Genomic DNA, 16,852 nt, shown 5'->3' with positions numbered 1-16,852 from the left:
GTCATCGTCAGTGGCCTCTTCCTGTCCTGGCTGAAATAAGCTGGTGCTTGCTGCCTGGAGAGGGAATGTCCTGGGCAGTGCAAATTAGACAGCGTTGTGTTTTCCATCAAAAACAGTCAAATGGGAATGGGCACCCATGAGAACAACCCTTTCTCTGTCTGTGACCAAAGCAGACACCAACGACCCATCCGAAATTCCCCATCTGTGTGGCTGCAGCCATCCCACAGCAGCTTGCAGACCTTCCTAGTAGATAAGAAAAGCTCCAAGAGAGCAGAGAGGCATTATCCACGCTGAAGGCCAAAGTGTCTCTCCAGAGCCGGTCCCTCGCTGTCCAGGATTGTGGTTCTCCCTTAGCAGAGAGACGTCTCCCACGTGGAGATGGGTTTGGTGTGCCACAGCAGACGCCTTCGCCGTAGGCAGAGGTTTCCAGCCAGGGCTTTTCATTCAAGGCGTTGGGTTCCTTCATCCCTGGGGAGCTGTTTGTGACTCCTAGTGCATGCGTGTGCCAGGCTGTACCGGTACTCGGCTGCGCTCCTAACCGGCTCTCCCTCTCCCTGTTCCCTCCCGCCCCGGGCGGCAGAACTCCGACGCGGTGGTGAAGGTGGACGTGGTAAGTGATGGACCTGTTCTGCAATCCCTGTTCCCAACCCTCCGCTCCCCCGCCAACCCTTCTGTGTGGCTTTGCATCCTCACCGGCCCCAAGGCAGGCAGGGATCCGCACCCCTTCGCCCCAGGGCGGGGACAGAGCAGCGTTTTCTCATCAGTCGATGTGGCAGTGGCCTGATCCTCTCAGACTGGGAAGTTTTTCTGGGCCAGGACTTCTCAGCCCAGTTCTCCCAGGAGGAGCAGGGCAGGCAGCTCCCTGCGGGAGAGACGCTGGTTATTCCCACCACAACCAGATAGCAGCGGAAAAAAGGATTTATTGCAGCAATGAGCGGTGCTTTGCTGGGCGGAGGGAGGAGTGCTGGAGCCTGGGAAATGTATGGATGGAAGGGATGATGGAAAGGAGGAGATGCCTGGGGACTCTGACACCGCATCTCTGTGGAGCCTTGGGTGTCTTCCTTTGCCTCCATGCAGCTGGAAATGGGGGGAAGAGCCAATGACATCTAGCCTGGAGGGTTAGGCCTTCTCAGGTGCTTCACCCACCACCTCTGTCCTTCAAGAGATGTTTCGCTTTCATCTCACCCCTCCTCTTCTCTGCCTTTGCCTCCCTTGCCCCTGCAGTCTGAGGAAGAGAAGGAGAAAAAGAAAAAGAAGAAGAAAGGAGGAGGAGGAGGAGAGGAAGCAGAAGAGGAGGAGCCGGACGAGAGCATGCTGGACTGGTGGTCCAAGTATTTTGCTTCCATAGAGACGATGAAGGAGGTGGGTGCAGGGCAGAGGAGGGGTGTGCATAGCAGAAGGTAAGGGGAAGGAGAAAATGTTTCTGACCCATTTCCAGCTGCTTCCAGAGGCTTGGGGTTGCGCTGCTTTCCTCGCTAACTTTGCCCAACTGTCAGGAAGTTTTGGGGTATTTTTACCTGACAGAGCCAAGCAGGATTCTTCTTTCTTGAGTTGCGCTCCGGGTGGAGTGATTGGTACCCGGGCACAAGTATGTAACACCATCGCTCTGACGGGACGAGCGAGCTGTGATCCCCAGTTAGGCATTTCCAGTGAGCACAGAGGCCTCGGCACAAGCACCCACTCCCTGTTCACTTCGTTTCTCCCCCAGCAACTCCGGCAGCAGGAAGCAGCCGCCGCAGAAGCGGAGGAGAAGGAAGAGATGGAGATCGCCGAGGGTAAGTGGGTTGCGAACGAGAGAGGGAGCACGGCGGGGAAAGGTAGGACCGGGACTTTTTCTGGTGCTTGAGCATCCCTTCTGGGGCCTGCCGCTGCTCTTCTGCCAAACCAGACGCTCCCAGCGTGGTGTCCGTCCCCGTGTAGGATCAATAGTTGTGAACACAAGCCTGGCATGGGACGTGTTGGGCTCACATGCTGATGGCAGGTGAATCGAAATCAGAGGCATCGTGGCAGCCTCCGAGCCATCCATGCTGGGATGAAGGCCACGCACGAGTAATGCAGGCTGCTGACCGGGATCCGAGTTATTGTCTGAGGATGTTTTTGTGCCACAACAAGTCCGTATGTCATTAAAAATCCCATCACTGTGGCCGTGCAGATGCGTTAGCTGTAGGGCTGCGTGCTTGGCCTCTCTTGAGCACGCCAACCATAGATACTTCTAGATCACCTTCATGGGATTTTCCATCCTTGTTTTGCAGGAGGCTTAATTTTTATTTTTTTTTTTAATTTGGCTCCAGTTTTGCAAGGAAGGATTCATCCAGGCAAAAAGCCTAAAATTCATCTAACCTGACTGCTTTTACCTGCACGTAGAGGCCTCCTTGTCTGCTGTTCTAGCACAGGCAGTGAAGAAAAATGTGCACTTTTAGGGCAAGTTCTCTGACCTGTTTTCGATGCTGTGTTACGATAAGATGAATTGTGCCCTAAAAGCCTTTTTCTCTGAAGCCAGAGGGTCTGTAGCTCAGATGTCTAAAGCAGATGTCTCAAGTTGGGTGAGAGGAATTTTTGCAGATATCTAAAGCTGGGTGAGATTAATCTTGTACCGTGAGCGACGTGGGCCAAGAATACCAGTGAGCTGGGACATGTTGGTCAAGAGTGACTTTGTCCACTTGCAGCCTGGAGGTCCCTTGCAGTCCCACCAAGTGGGGCTTGGAAGGGTTTCCCTGAGGACTTTGACCCATGCTCTCCATATGCTCCATGTCCCCATGACAGCGGGTTGCTGTTGTGCCCAGGCAATGAAAAAATCCAGCAGCTGAGAAAAATACAGAGCCTGGTTTCTTTTGGAAGACTAGTCTTCACGTGATGAGAAGGATGAGGGTGGGTCTTCCTAAGCTTGGAGACAACTCTGAGCAGCTTGTTCCTGGGCTTGCTGTCATGGCTGGGCTGCTGGGGGGTATCTTGTGTCCCCCGTTGTTTTCTTTCTGTCTTCTGAGAAGGGTCCATTTCCCCTTGGTGCTCCCATTCCTTCCTCCTTTCCTCTTCCACATTAAGTCTTTGTCGTCATCTGCCTGTCCCCATCCGCATTGCCCAGCAGTCATGAAAGCTGGCAGAGGCCGTGAGTGAGGAACAGGGATTGTAGAGGGGTGGGAGAAGTTTTCTTTGACCATGCCTTTCCAGGCAACCCGTTCCCAGCATAGTCGATGTCCCTAGCTGGTGGTTGCTCTGAACGCAGACCCCAACAACCTGTTGTTGCAGTTGGTCATGGCCAGCACCTCTTTAAGGGCAGCAGGCACCATCCTCTGCGATACCTCGGCCAGGGTTTTACCCTCCAGGCTGCACAGAGCAGGAGAGGTCTCCAGTGGAAGGAAGAAAAGGAGGTGCTGTGGGCAGGACCAGGTCTCTTGCTGCTGTTGAAGCTCGCCAGAGCCTAGCACGCTCGGTCCACGTTTTGTAGTCCTCCAAATGACTTCTGCTCAGGTCAGCTCTGGAAGCTTCCTGCACAGAGACTTCTGGGCTCCTGGAGATGCTGTGACCTGGGCAGCAGTGGCCAGAGTCAAGGAAAGGCAGGACAGTGCTGGCATGGGAGCTGCAGGCAGTAGCAGCTGTCAGCTTTCATGCTTCTCCTGTTTGAAGGACTTTGACTAAGTCCCCCCCTCCCTGTCTTCTCCACCCATCCTCATCCTCATTTCCATCTCCTCCCTCCCTGCCGCTTCCCCTCGGACTCAGAAATCAAACTTGATGACTCTCCCATGAAAGGCTCCAAGGGTCAGGCGAGGAGCAAGGAGAAGTCCAAGGCACCCAAAGACGATAAGAAAAAGAAGCAACAGTCGGCCCCCGAGATTCCCGAGAAGAAGAACAAGCAGAAGATCGACGAACTGAAGGTGCGTGTGTCGGCAGGGAAGGAGGAGCGGGACAGATCAACCCTGCGTGAGGGTAGTCTGTGATTCTGGGGTTCAGAAGGGGGTTGAACCTGAGTCTTGCACAGAGTGTGGACAACCGCCTCGCCCGTTGAGCCGAGCTTCCCTCTTGTACCTTATCTGTTCAGGGAGATGCTTACGGGATCAAGGTCCAACCCAAGGACGCTGGAGATCCTTTCCCTTCCTAGGGAACTGGGCACTGGGAGCTGAGGTGTCCGTGTTCCCTTTGAGTTGCCTTGGCAGTCACCGTATCTTTTCCTCACCTTTTTTTTAATTTTTTTTTAACCTAATTCTCCTCCTTTAACTTTCTGTCATCCCAGGTCTTCAACAAAGAGCTGGAAACAGAGTTTGACAACTTTGAGGACTGGCTGCACACCTTTAACCTGCTGCGTGGGAAGATCGGGGACAACGATGACAATGCCACGGAAGAGGAGCGAATAGTGGGGAGGTTCAAAGTGAGTTTGGTTGCTGAGGCGGGGCAGGGCAGGGGCAGCTTGAGGAGCCCTTCCCAGCAGCTTTCTCTGCTGAAGCTGGTTTAGCAGGAAGGGGTTGGATGCGATAGAAACCGATGTGCGTTGACCCAGCTGCAGCGCCTTGCAAGGAGGTAAGACCTCCAAGGTCAGCCCCAGAAATCAGGTGGCTTCAAAGAGCGTATCCACAGGGGTGGTGATCTGCAGGCAAACAGGTCCTTGACGGTTCTTACAGAAGGCCAAGGGAAGAGCCATGCCCTGGGTTATCTCTGTGAACCATTTTTCACCAAAACCAGTCACCTGGCCTCACAGCCGTGTTGCACCAAGGCCAGTCGCCCGGGAGCACATCTCTCAGCTAAGAGATTCTTGGACAAGAACCTTTTGGAGGGTGTGATCCTGGCCAGATAAAGCCTATTGATGCCAGTTTTGCGCTTTGTTTGCTTGGCAGAGGAGATGGGCAGGCAGTTCCCCGCTTTAGCTGGGATCAGATGCTTGGGAGCATAGAAAGCAGTGTTTTGTGTGGTAGTTCCTTAATTTTCCAGCCCATTGCTTTTGTCCTCCCGCCAGTTTTACTCTTGGAAATCCCTGTCCATGAGCACCTTGCTAGTTTGATTGGTCTAAAAGCCTCCTCCTCTTTGTCCCATTTCTCTGCTCGTTGTTGCAACCCTTGAATAGGGGCTTGCATGGTGGAGGAGTTTTCCAAATCTGGCCTGTCCGCTCCAGCACGTGGCTAGAAACAAGGATATTGGCTGAGTCTTCTGGAAGGGTGGTTTGGGATGGGTCTGCTTACCCTGAGCCGCCACGCAGCAGGACTTTCATCATTCCTCGCACTAGGGCTCCATCTGCGTCTACAAAGTGCCGCTCCCTGACGATATCACCAAGGAGGCAGGATACGACCCCAACTTTGGGATGTTCCAGGGGATTCCCAGCAATGACCCCATCAACGTGCTGGTCCGAGTCTATATTGTGCGGGTGAGTATAACCGTGTGGCGTGGTAAGGCTTGGTCACGTGCTCCCTTCCACGGCATGCATCCAGGAGCCGGTCCCAAAGCTGGAGGGATGTTGGTTTTTAGCGCTCAGCGCATCAGGGCCAAGGATGCAGCATGAGGACTGAAGCAACTCATTGATGGGGACTCGAATGATGTCTCCATAGCTGTGTGCTTTGAGCACCGGCAGCAAGCCAGCTCCAGAGACCTCTCTCCTGGTATGTAGGATGGACCAGCGTGTCTATCCAAGTGCTTAACCCAAGTGAATAAATCGGATCAGCCCAGACTGCGAGGTGCCGGCTCCTTACGTAGCCGTGACACCTCGGTGATGCAGAGTAGAATGGGAGCTGGCAGGGTCTAGTAGACCTGGTTGAAGGGCATGGCACCTCCTTGAACACGCGCTGAGCTAACGCACCTTGCTTTATATGGAGTGTGCTCTGGAAAAAGTCCCTTCCTGACCCCTGAACTGGTCATCAATGTGTCCTCAAGCATGTGAGTGAGGTACTGAAGCCAGGCACTTGAAGAGGGATCTCAGCCCTGCTAGAAGCTCCTGGACTGCTCTTTATCACCACCTTGTCCCGGTGTTTTACAAATGCAACCTACTTTCAGCTGCATTTCCTGCTAGCCTGATTCTCCATCCAGTGCTGCATCCCATTGCCCAGTAATGAATCTCCCCTCCATCACCAACAGACTGAGGCTGCAATGGTAGACACCAGCCCGGTCGGCACCACCACCAACCAGGACTGGCTGGATGTGTCCTAGCATGGGCATCTGCTGTTGTGTGCTGTGATGGAGGTTGGGACTGGAGGGTTCGGGGACACTCACTCCCTTGATGGGGAGAAGCCAGAAGCCCTTGGCCCTAAGGTGGTGAGTGGAGAGAACAAGACGGGAAGGGGACAGTCTTCTTGGCATCTTGGTCAGGTTGTTGCTCTGGGTCTCTCTTTAGAGGAGTTTGTTTCTTTCCAGTGGTGAAAGAGATGCCAGAGGAGACTGGTTGTCTGCTTCTGAGGGGACACGGTCAGCCTCAACCCCTCCCCAAACTGGGACAGGGATTAACACAAGGCAGGATTCATCCCCAGTTTAAACCAAGACATTGTATTTAGGGAGACAAAAGTGCTTGGCCACATGCCTATGGCCAGGCAAGGCCAGATGGTCTCAGGGATGGAGAAAGGGGCCACCCCCGAATTCTTCACTACTGTGGATGACACTGATAGATCTCGTCTGTTCTCTACAGGCCACAGACCTTCACCCAGCTGACATCAATGGCAAAGCAGACCCCTACATTGCCATCAAGCTGGGGAAGACGGACATCAAAGACAAGGAGAACTACATCTCCAAGCAGCTGAACCCTGTCTTTGGAAAGTGAGTTGCCCCAGCCCTGTTATCTGTCTGCAGCTGGAAGGGGTAAGCTAAGCCTGAGCCAAGCTCAACCTGTACCCTAGCTGTCCCACAGCGGCTGCTCGGGCTCAAAAGATGGGACTCATCGCACAGAACTTTCTTTGCAAGCAGTGTAGGCATCCTCATTTCAGCCACGTGTCCTTCTTTGGTGGTGGTATGGTCAATGTAGTAAAGGGTGTTTAAGAGACGTCCGTATCTGACCAAGATTGAGTACCTACTTTAGGAATCATTAGGCCTGACCTCCAGTGAGGATATGGCCTGGATCTCCAGCAACACACAAACTTGGTTTTGTGGCTATTGAGTCACCCAAGTCAAGCGACCACCCTGTCCCACCTCCTGCCTAGGGCTGCTGGATCTGAAACAACCCGTGTGGAGATTCAGTTAAAACCCCTCCCTCGGACGCCCTGCAGTGGTAGACACAAACAGAACACTGTCACCAGGCTGGAGCAGACCCACCTCACCCACATCTCTGTCTTGAGTAGCAGACAGACCCTTCCACAGCTTTTCTTTTTCGCTTGGCCTAGATCCTTTGACATTGAGGCTACCTTCCCCATGGAGTCCATGCTGACAGTGGCGGTGTACGACTGGGACCTGGTGGGGACCGACGACCTCATTGGAGAGACCAAGATCGACCTGGAGAACCGCTACTACAGCAAACACCGAGCTACCTGTGGGGTGTCACAGACTTACTCCATGTACGAGCAAAGCCTTCCCTGCCCAACCTTCTGCCTGGACCCATGCCTGCCTCATCTTCCTCACCAAGCCTAGGTCACCTGCGGGAATCTCCCTCCCTTATCGCCTGCTAACCGAGGAGTCTGTGCTGTACCCTCGCTCTTAGGACAGGTTTTGTGACCAGCACAGCAGTGGAGTGGGTTGTGAGGAGCCTAGGGCAAGGAGGAAAGGACCAAGAGTCACTGGTGGGACTGGGTTGAGGGGTGAGACTGGAGCTGAAGTAGCAGCCAGACTAAAGGAGCAACGCTCAGCATCACGAGTCAAGTGGAACACGCTGGGAATCTCAGGTCTGGGTCAGCACAGAGCGAAGAGGCTGGGGTGGAAGGGTGTTAGCGAAGAGTAGAGAGGGGCACAGAGGGACCTACTCTGCTCTGAAGGTTCACACTTTCTGCCTCAGACCCTTTCCCTGCGAATCCCGGGTCCTTCGCGGCAGTAGCGTTTGTTTTGCTGGCAGAGGGGAACAAAGGCACTTTTTCCTCCAAGTCTTGCTACTGCTTCACTGACCGTGCCCTCCTGTTCACAGACATGGTTATAACACCTGGCGTGACCCCATGAAGCCCTCCCAAATCCTGTCCAAGCTGTGCAAAGAGGGCAAGGTGGATGGGCCGCACTTTGGGCCAGGAGGAAGAGTGAAAGTTGCCAACAGGGTCTTCACCGGCCCCACGGAGATTGAGGATGAAAATGGTACCTGCCCCGTGGGATGAAGGTTGTGGAGGGGAGCAGGGGTCTGGGGTGTCCCCTCATCATCCAGGATTGGAGACAGATGTAGTGGCCTCATCACCCTAAAGCAGCACTGCAATCGCTCTCCATCCACCACCTTAAATGGACCTTCCAGTATGTGACTGGTCAGAGTATTTTAGACCACCCAGGCCAGTGGGTTGCTCTCAGAACCGCTCATGGGCATCCGTGGCATAGCATCACCAAAGCTGCCTTTGAAAACTTTCTCCTGGCAGTGTATGCCCAAGGAGGGATGAAGGCAGCCCATGGTGGCCTTTCCAGGGTTTGGAAAGCCATTCTCCATCTAGCTGCATCCCCAAACAGTGGTTGTGTCCCAACGGGCTCACGTGTGCTCCAGAAAGATGAAGGCAGGCCAGGAGGGGTGCAGAAGAGAAGGAGGAGATGAACAATGGACATGGAGCTTGTCCAGCCTGGGAAAACGCAGACTGTCAGGGGATCTGGACCTTCTGAAAATGACTGGGGCTAGAGAGAGGAGGAGGAGAGGAGTTAGGAAGGGTTGGCTGAAGGGCAAAGTGTACACAAGGAAATGGAGAGGAGTAGCTGGTAGGCAGTTCTGCTCCCTTGGAACAGGGTTGTTGGCTGTCCCCAGTGTCTCTCTGCCCGGTTCTCCAAGCTCAGCCCTCCCTTTGCCCACGCAGGTCAGAAGAAGCAGACAGACGAGCACCTGGCCCTGGCCGTGCTGCGCCACTGGGAGGACATCCCACGGGCAGGCTGCAAGCTGGTCCCTGAGCACGTGGAGACGCGCCCGCTGCTGAACCCCGACAAGCCGGGCATCGAGCAGGTCCGCGAAGCCCCAGAGCAGAAACGGAGACCCTCTGAGCACGGAGCAGAGATGTGGGCTGGGCAGACCGGCTGTAACCCACCCTTGTCGTGGGCAGCAGTGTTGGGGGAGGCGTCTTGCAAAGAGCGGCGCTTGAGCATCAACAGCCCTTGACAGTCACCCGTTGACCTTAGGAAACCAAATCCTGCTCCAGCCTGCATCCGTTTCATACCCCAAAATCCCTTGGTCCCCTGATGTCCCCACCCCTTTGCACCCACGCCACACCATGAGCCACTTCTGCAGGGGGGTGGAAAAGGACTCGTGGCACGGGGGAGCCCTGCTCTGCTCTGCATCTTGCAGGGTTCAGTGCTGCCGGCCCTGCCCCACATCTGGCACGGCCACACTGATGTTGAATGGCAAGAGGAGGGTGGGATGGGCAAGGAGGGACCAGGGGAGCTGACTGCCCCTCTTCAACCTTGCAGGGTCGCCTGGAGATGTGGGTGGACATGTTCCCCATGGATATGCCGGCGCCCGGCCCTGCCACTGATATTTCTCCCAGGAAACCAAAGAAGTAAGGAACCTCCCAGCCAACCAACCCCAGGGAAAACTCGAGGCTGGGGATGGAGCCCTGCTTCTCCCCTCTCCTGCTGCTGCTCCGTGGCCCAGCGCCCTGCCTGGGTACCTCCACCATGCTGGTGTTCCCAGAGATCCCGAGGCTGGAGGCATCGGGTGATGTCTTCCCCTTCCAGAGCTGCTTCTGAAGGGTGGTATCGCATCCCTGCAGCTCCCGATCACTCTCGTCTGTGTAGACTGGGAAATTAAATCGCTACCCAGCCCTGACCCCCTCCCAGGCAAGGGCCAGGGCAAGGCCTCCCCGAGCAGTTTGGGAAGGTGATGTCTGGCGCCCGGGGCAGGGAAAGCTGCTGGGATAGAGTTGGTCCATCCAAGCAGGACAGAGCAGGCAACAGGCAGAGTAAGAAAGAGTTCTTCCCTCCCCACCCTGCCCTCTCCCAACTCATTTAGAAAGAAGAAAGTTTTCTTCCCTCGGCATCCCTCCCAGCCCTGTCTTACCCTACTAGACTGTGTCTCCTCGGGCCCCTTTTCCCACCCTCAGAGCTGGGATACAGGGATGGCACTGGGCATCCTGGAGGGAACCTCTTGCCCGGCCGATGATGCCTTGGATGGAGAGAACGTCCCGTGATCCCAGGGGGCTGCAGATGGGGTCTGAAGAGGAGGGCAGGCAGCTGCAGGAAAGCTGGTCCAAAACCTGGTTTCTGCTCTTCCTCCGCCCACTCCCACCGGAGCTGCTTTCTCCATCACCAAAATTCCCAATCAGGCAGAACATGACTGGGAAAACCCAGGTTGCGGCAGACAAAAGGCAATGCTGGGAATATCTCGGAGTCTCTGAACCGGCTGCAGTCCTAAGAGGGTTGTGATGCCCTGTGATCCCCTTGCTGCTGTGCTCGCTCTGCCTGGGCTGATCTGAGCTCACATGCGGGTCCTCCTCCCGTTCTTGCTCTCATCCATCACAGAATGGTTTGGGTTGGAAGGGACATTCAAAGGCCATCCAGTCCAGCCCCCCTGCCAGGAGCAGGGACATCTCCAACCAGATCAGGTTGCTCAGAGCCCCGGCCAACCTGGCCTGGAATGTTTCCAGGGATGGGGCATCCACCGCCTCTCTGGGCAACCTGGGACAGTGCTCCACTGCCTTCACAGTGAAGAATTTCTTCCTTACGTCTGATCTAAACCTGCCCGCTTCCCGTTTAAACCATTACCCCTTGTCCTATCACTGTATGCCCTCCCTACTTACCCCTCAGATAAGATCCCTGCGAGTTCCCTGCCACCTCGGTGCCCGGTCCCGGCAGCATCACCCCGTTCCCGCCTGCCCCCATGCCTCACCTCCTTGTCTCCCTTCCTCCTGCCAGATATGAGCTTAGAGTGATAGTGTGGAACACAGACGAGGTCATCCTGGAGGACGATGACTACTTCACTGGCGAGAAATCCAGTGACATTTTTGTCAGGGGGTAGGTACAGCACGGCATCCCAGTGCCACCTCCTCTGCTTCTCCCCGGGGCTGGTGCCAGTGCTCGCTGGGGTCCCTGGGGTGGTTTCGGAGCGGGGACGGGGAGGGTACAGCACGCGGTGCAGGGTCAGATAGCGCCAACGCTGCTGTTGTCTTCTGTGCTGTGTTTCTTGCCTCTCCATCTCTCTCTCGGCTGCACGACCCCGCTGCCTGTGCCCGGCCCGACTGCCCAGCTTTGAGCTGCGGGTTATTATCTGGAATACCGATGAGGTGGTTTTGGAAGATGATGCTTTCGTGGCAGGAGAGAAGATGTCTGACATCTATGTCAGGGGGTAATGGCCGAGGCCTCGCCGCTTGGTCCCCGTCTGCCCCTCTTCCCTTTTTTGAGCTTGCCTTGACGCTCCCACTTGGCATTCCAGCCCTGCAACCTTCTTCTGCAGCCTCGCCAGCTCAGGCCAGGTCTCCTCCACTTGCACCTCATGCTGCTCTCAGAAAATGGGGTCTGTTTTGGCCCCTCGGGTCCCATCAGGCTTCTCGGCAATGGCGCTGAATCTGAGACGCTCCAGCCCTTCCCCATCTGTGTGGTGGGGGAGGAATCACTTGGCCGTTGTGCTTCGTGGGGTAGAGCAGGGCATCGGCACGCTCAGGGCCCGAGAGAACATTGGGTGTCTGAGCACGGCGTTGCGTCCCTGTTGGTCGCAGCCCTTCAGGAAAAACGGACTTACAAACAAACCTGAGCCAACCCTGGGGAACGGCGATGCCTCGACTCGTCAGAGATGGGGCTGGGGGGGCACTCCTTAAACCACAGCTGTGCTCCCCCGGCGCCCAGACTTGCTGGTGCGGCCCATCCTCCGTCTCCTTGGAGGACCATCCCGCTCATTGGAGCCAGAAAATTGGGGGGTACAGGTGTATGTGATGGCAAGGTGGGCACGGCCACCCCATCTCCCAGGGCGGTGGGACTGGGACCCCACGGTCTCCAGTGACACGAAGCCCATGGTGCCTGTCTGAGCTGGGCACGTCGGGTCCATTTGCTGGAGGCTGGGTCGGCAGAGACAACCCTACCCTCAAGCAGAGCCTCCCCTGGGCTCGTCCCCTCTGCCAGCACGGGATGGGGACAACCTTCCAGCATGCTCAGCTCCAGATACCCCAGCCATGCTCCTTGCATCTCTCTGTCCAGAGAAAGACTCCCCAACAACCCGCTTGCATTTCTTGCTCTCCAACCCCAATGTTCCTTCCAGGGTCCTCCTTTCCCCATGCCCATGCCACCCCTTGGAGATGCTGCTGCAGTGACTGGAGCAGGCCCAGCCCATCACACCTTTTAGGTCCTTCCAACCTGTCCTGGAGTCATCCTGGCTGTATGGCCAGGATGGTCCTGGGCCCTCTCCTCCCTCCGGTAACGTGTGCCACCTCTCTCGTTCCTCTGAGCTGTGCAGGTGGCTGAAGGGTCAGCAGGAGGACAAGCAAGACACGGACGTCCATTACCACTCGCTCACTGGTGAAGGCAACTTCAACTGGCGCTACATCTTCCCCTTTGACTACCTGATGGCAGAGGAGAAGATCGTCATCTCCAAGAAGGAGTCCATGTTCTCCTGGGACGAGACTGAGTACAAGATCCCAGCTCGCCTCACCCTGCAGGTCTGGGATGCTGACCACTTCTCGGCCGACGATTTCCTCGGTAAGCGGGGGGGGGGGGTCCACTGAGCTGGGGCAATGGGGCAGCCAGTCCATGGCTGGACAAGTAGGGAGCGGTGTGGGATGAGACAAATCCTATGTAGGAATAGAACCAGGCAGCCCTGCTCCTCAAGTCCACGATGTCCTACAAACCTTTGGGTGGTGCTGGCAAGAGCAGGTAGGACGCGAGCCCTTGTCTCCGCTGCTGCTGTTCGAAGGCTGCTGCTGTGGCAAAGACGTCAGCTTTTTTGTTTCCAGAGCTAGCTTCAGAATTGCTCACCAGGGTGCGAGCTGCTGGCTCAGCCCACCTCCAGGCAAGGACTGAGCATTCACATCCCTGTGGGCACCGCGCTAAGGCACATGGAGAGCAGGGAGGTGGTTGGTGACAGCCAACATGGCTTCATTAAAGGCAAATCACCCCTGACCAATCTGGTGGCCTTCTACAGTGTTGGTGGGTAAGGGATGAGCAATGGACATCATCCAGCCGGACCTGTGCAAGGCTTTTGGCACTGTCCCGCACGACGTCCTTCTCTCTAAACTGGAGAGACATGGGTTTGATGGACGGACCACTCGGTGGGTAAGGAGTTGGCTGGATGGCCGCACTCAGAGAGTGGTGGTCAACGGCTCCATGTCCAAGTGGAGACCGGTCACGAGTGGCGTCCCTCAGGGGTCCGTGTTGGGCCCGGCCCTGTTCAACATCTTTGTCGGCGACATGGACAGTGGGATAGAGTGCACCCTCAGCAAGTTCACCAACGACACCGAGCTGTGTGGTGCTGTCGACTCGCTGGAAGGGAGGGATGCCATCCAGAGGGACCTTGACAGGCTGGAGAGGTGGGCCCGTGCCAACCTCATGGAGTTCAACCAGGCCAAGGGCAAGGTCCTGCACCTGGGTCATGGCAATCCCAGGCACAGATCCAGGCTGGGGGGAGAATGGATGGGGGAGCAGCCCTGAGGAGAGGGACTTGGGGGTGCTGGTGGATGAGAAGCTCAACATGAGCAGGCAATGTGCCCTTGCGGCCCAGAAGGCCAACCGCATCCTGGGCTGCATCAAGAGAAGCGTGGCCAGCAGGTCGAGGGAGGGGATTCTGCCCCTCTACTCTGCCCTGGTGAGACCCCACCTGGAGTACTGTGTCCAGTTCTGGAGCCCCCAGCACAAGAAGGACATGGACCAGTTAGAGAAGGTCCAGAGGAGGCCACAAAGATGATAAAAGGGCTGGAGCACCTCTCTTATGAGGCCAGGCTGAGAGAGTTGGGGCTGTTCAGCCTGGAGAAGAGGAGGCTCCGGGGAGACCTGATAGCGGTCTTCCAGTACCTCAAGGGGGCCTACAAGAAAGATGGGGATAGGCTGTTCAGTAGGGCCTGTTGCGATAGGACGAGGGGTAATGGTTTTAAAATAGAGGGAGGTAGATTTAGATTGGAAATTAGGAAAAAAATTTTTACAATGCGAGTTGTAGAACACTGGCCCAGGTTGCCCAGAGAGGCGGTGGATGCCCCATCTCTGGAACCGTTCAAGGCCAGGCTGGATGAGGCTCTGAGCAACCTGATCTGGTTGGGGATGTCCCTGCTCCTTGCAGGGGGGTTGGACTAGATGACCTTTGAAGGTCCCTTCCAACCCTAACCATTCTATGATTCTATGATTCTGCCCCTCTGCTCCGCTCTGGTGAGACCCCCCTGCAGCGCTGCATCCCGGTTGGGGATATCCCTGCTCCTTGCAGTGGTTTGGACTGGGTGGCCTTTAACGCTCCCTCCCCACCCAAACCCCTCTGTGATTCTGGGGGTGCCAACATCTGTGCTCTCCTTTCTCCTGCCAGGAGCCATCGAGCTGGACCTGAACCGCTTCCCCCGGGGAGCCAAGACCTCGAAGCAGTGCAGCCTGGAGATGGTCACGAACGAGGCAGAGCTGCCCATGATCTCCATCTTCAAGCAGAAGCGGGTGAAGGGCTGGTGGCCATTTGTGGCCAGAGATGAGAACGATGAGCTGGAGGTCACCGTAAGGATGGGGAAAAGGGGGGGATTTCACATCCTGGGGCCTGTGCTCTTTGCACACCCGCCCACCCTTGCCTCTGTCCCCTCAGGTCCCCTCTGTCCCTATGTCTTGGGGGACTGAGGCGGGGGGCATTGCTGAGGTCTCAGCACAACTCTCTGCTCCATGCAGGGGAAGGTGGAGGCTGAACTGCACCTCCTGACGGCAGAGGAGGCAGAGAAATCCCCCGCTGGGCTGGCTCGCAACGAGCCCGATCCTCTGGAGAAACCCAAGTGAGTAGGAAACCCCACTCCCCAAAAGGCACCTGGGCTGGGGGAGATGCTGTGGGGTGGTCCCCTGCGTGGGAAGGGGACATCCCTTGCTGTAGGGTGGTCTCTTGCATGTCCCCCCTGCTGTGGGGACATCCCCTTGTCCACCCTCATGGTTCTCCTGGTTGGGGTCTCTCACTCCATGCGGGCTCATCCAGGGAAGGGGATCCGGCTGAGCATGCATCCCTCCTCCATGGCCACGGCACTGACGATGGGGTGTTTGCTTCCTCTGCAGCCGCCCGGACACGTCCTTCATCTGGTTCCTGAACCCGCTCAAGTCCATCAAATACCTCATCTGCACCCGCTACAAGTGGCTCATCATCAAAATCGTCCTGGCCTTGCTGCTCCTCATCATGATCGCCCTCTTCCTCTACAGCATGCCGGGCTACATGGTCAAGAAGCTTCTGGGAGCGTGAAGCACGGGAGCCTGCCCCACGTCCCCAGCCCCACACCACAACCATCTCTGGCCCTACGCCCTTCTCCTCCCTGCAGCCTCTCAGCAGCTTTGGGGGGACATCTCCAAGTGATGGAGAGATGTCCTCCTCTTCTGCCTTCCTCCTCTGCGGGTCCCATTCGCGGCTTTAGCCCCAGAGAAATGGGGCTGGAGGACGGTGTGAGCCCCTGGGCCGGGGGAAGGGGAGGGAGGGCCGAGGCTGCATCGCTGGAGCCGTGGAAAAGGCTCCTTGGAGGGACATTCGGAAGCAAGGATGAAGCAGGGAACTGGGATGGAGCAGCCGGGGACCTGCCAGCCCCAGCAGTGTGGGGACCAGGCACAGAGCGGCCCCAACGCCTGTCCCCACTGCCGGCACCGTCCCTGCTCCATCCCACCGCGGGGGCCGCCAGACACGGCAGCCACCGGCTTGGGACGCGTCCAGCCGCTCAAACACCTTCCCTAGGTTACCAGCCCGGCGCTGGTGGTGGCTGGACATCCCCGGGGGCTCACGGCTTCTCCGGCACAGCCTCAGCTCCCCGAGCCCTTCCTGCTCCTCCTTTATTTGTTGGGATGGGTGCGTATCGCCCTGGCGCCGTTCTGGTCGCGTACACGAGGGAAGGGCTCTTTTCTCCGCTCGCTGCAGCCTTCAGCGGTTGAAAAGCCTCTTTTCCCAGCTCTGAGCGTGCAAGACCCTCTTGAATAACTGAGGACATCTTGGCATGTTGTTAGGATGCTGCTGTTTTAATCGGTGAATAAAAATCCGCTCTCACTTCTGGGTTCTCTGCTGAGGTCTCACAATAGTGGGGAGAAGGCTGGTCGCTGGCTGGTTTTTAAGATGAGCCCTTTCCTCCTTCCTTCAATTGGCCTCGTTGCTTCCCAGTCTTCCACGTGCTTTCCTTCCCAGCAGTTCCCTCCTTGTCCAAACCAGAAACCAATGAGAATCCGTCACACTGCTCACCATCATCCCAGCCCTCCCAGACCATGGTACCTTGTCCGACAGAAACATCTCCTGCAGAACAGAGCTTCCACGGCCGCACCAGACAGCCCAGACCCCTCCCCCCTGCACACGCTCCTCCCAGTCCCACCTTTTCTCCATCCCAGCTCCCCGCCTGGGATGCTCTGTCCACCTCAGCCGTGAAGGTCCTGTTGCGCCGCGCGCTCGCTGTGGTGCGGGCAGCTGTCGGCGAGGCATCGAGGGCACTGCAGGCAGACGAGAGCTTCTTTCCTGATGGCTCCGCACGGGACTGCGGCGCTGGTATCCTGAACCCCCTTCAACTTTTCCAGCAGGTCCAGGCAGACTTGGTTTAAGTCCAGGGACTCCATCAGGGATCTGGCGAGCTCCTCCACGTTGATGATGGAGGGCTGGTTCCTGAGGAGCTCTGAGCCGGTGTCAGCACCGAAATGTCCAGCTTGTCCCGCGTCTCCTCTTCCCTAGGGGAGC

General features: G+C 56.8%; 1 protein-coding gene across 1 annotated transcript in view; it reads left to right on the top strand.

Moving 5' to 3' along the window:
- Positions 1 to 16,184, top strand: part of OTOF (otoferlin) — a 92,677-nt gene extending 76,493 nt beyond the window's left edge. Inside the window, exons 31-46 of the mRNA XM_086743325.1 lie at positions 581 to 610; positions 1,225 to 1,362; positions 1,709 to 1,775; positions 3,748 to 3,872; positions 4,229 to 4,363; positions 5,213 to 5,350; positions 6,599 to 6,726; positions 7,287 to 7,457; positions 8,018 to 8,178; positions 8,871 to 9,013; positions 9,475 to 9,563; positions 10,918 to 11,016; positions 12,449 to 12,690; positions 14,498 to 14,676; positions 14,842 to 14,942; positions 15,214 to 16,184. Coding sequence (XP_086599451.1) covers positions 581 to 610; positions 1,225 to 1,362; positions 1,709 to 1,775; positions 3,748 to 3,872; positions 4,229 to 4,363; positions 5,213 to 5,350; positions 6,599 to 6,726; positions 7,287 to 7,457; positions 8,018 to 8,178; positions 8,871 to 9,013; positions 9,475 to 9,563; positions 10,918 to 11,016; positions 12,449 to 12,690; positions 14,498 to 14,676; positions 14,842 to 14,942; positions 15,214 to 15,394 — 2,127 coding nt within the window. The 3' untranslated portion in view covers positions 15,395 to 16,184. The remainder of the gene's footprint in view (positions 1 to 580; positions 611 to 1,224; positions 1,363 to 1,708; positions 1,776 to 3,747; positions 3,873 to 4,228; positions 4,364 to 5,212; positions 5,351 to 6,598; positions 6,727 to 7,286; positions 7,458 to 8,017; positions 8,179 to 8,870; positions 9,014 to 9,474; positions 9,564 to 10,917; positions 11,017 to 12,448; positions 12,691 to 14,497; positions 14,677 to 14,841; positions 14,943 to 15,213) is intronic.
- Positions 16,185 to 16,852: the final 668 nt, after the last annotated feature.

This window comes from Chlamydotis macqueenii, chromosome 3 (genome assembly GCF_036417535.1).
Source record: "Chlamydotis macqueenii isolate bChlMac1 chromosome 3, bChlMac1.mat, whole genome shotgun sequence".
Classification (NCBI taxonomy): Eukaryota; Metazoa; Chordata; class Aves; order Otidiformes; family Otididae; genus Chlamydotis; species Chlamydotis macqueenii.
Note: the sequence above shows the minus strand (reverse complement) of the source record. Positions and strands in the feature narration are given on the sequence as shown.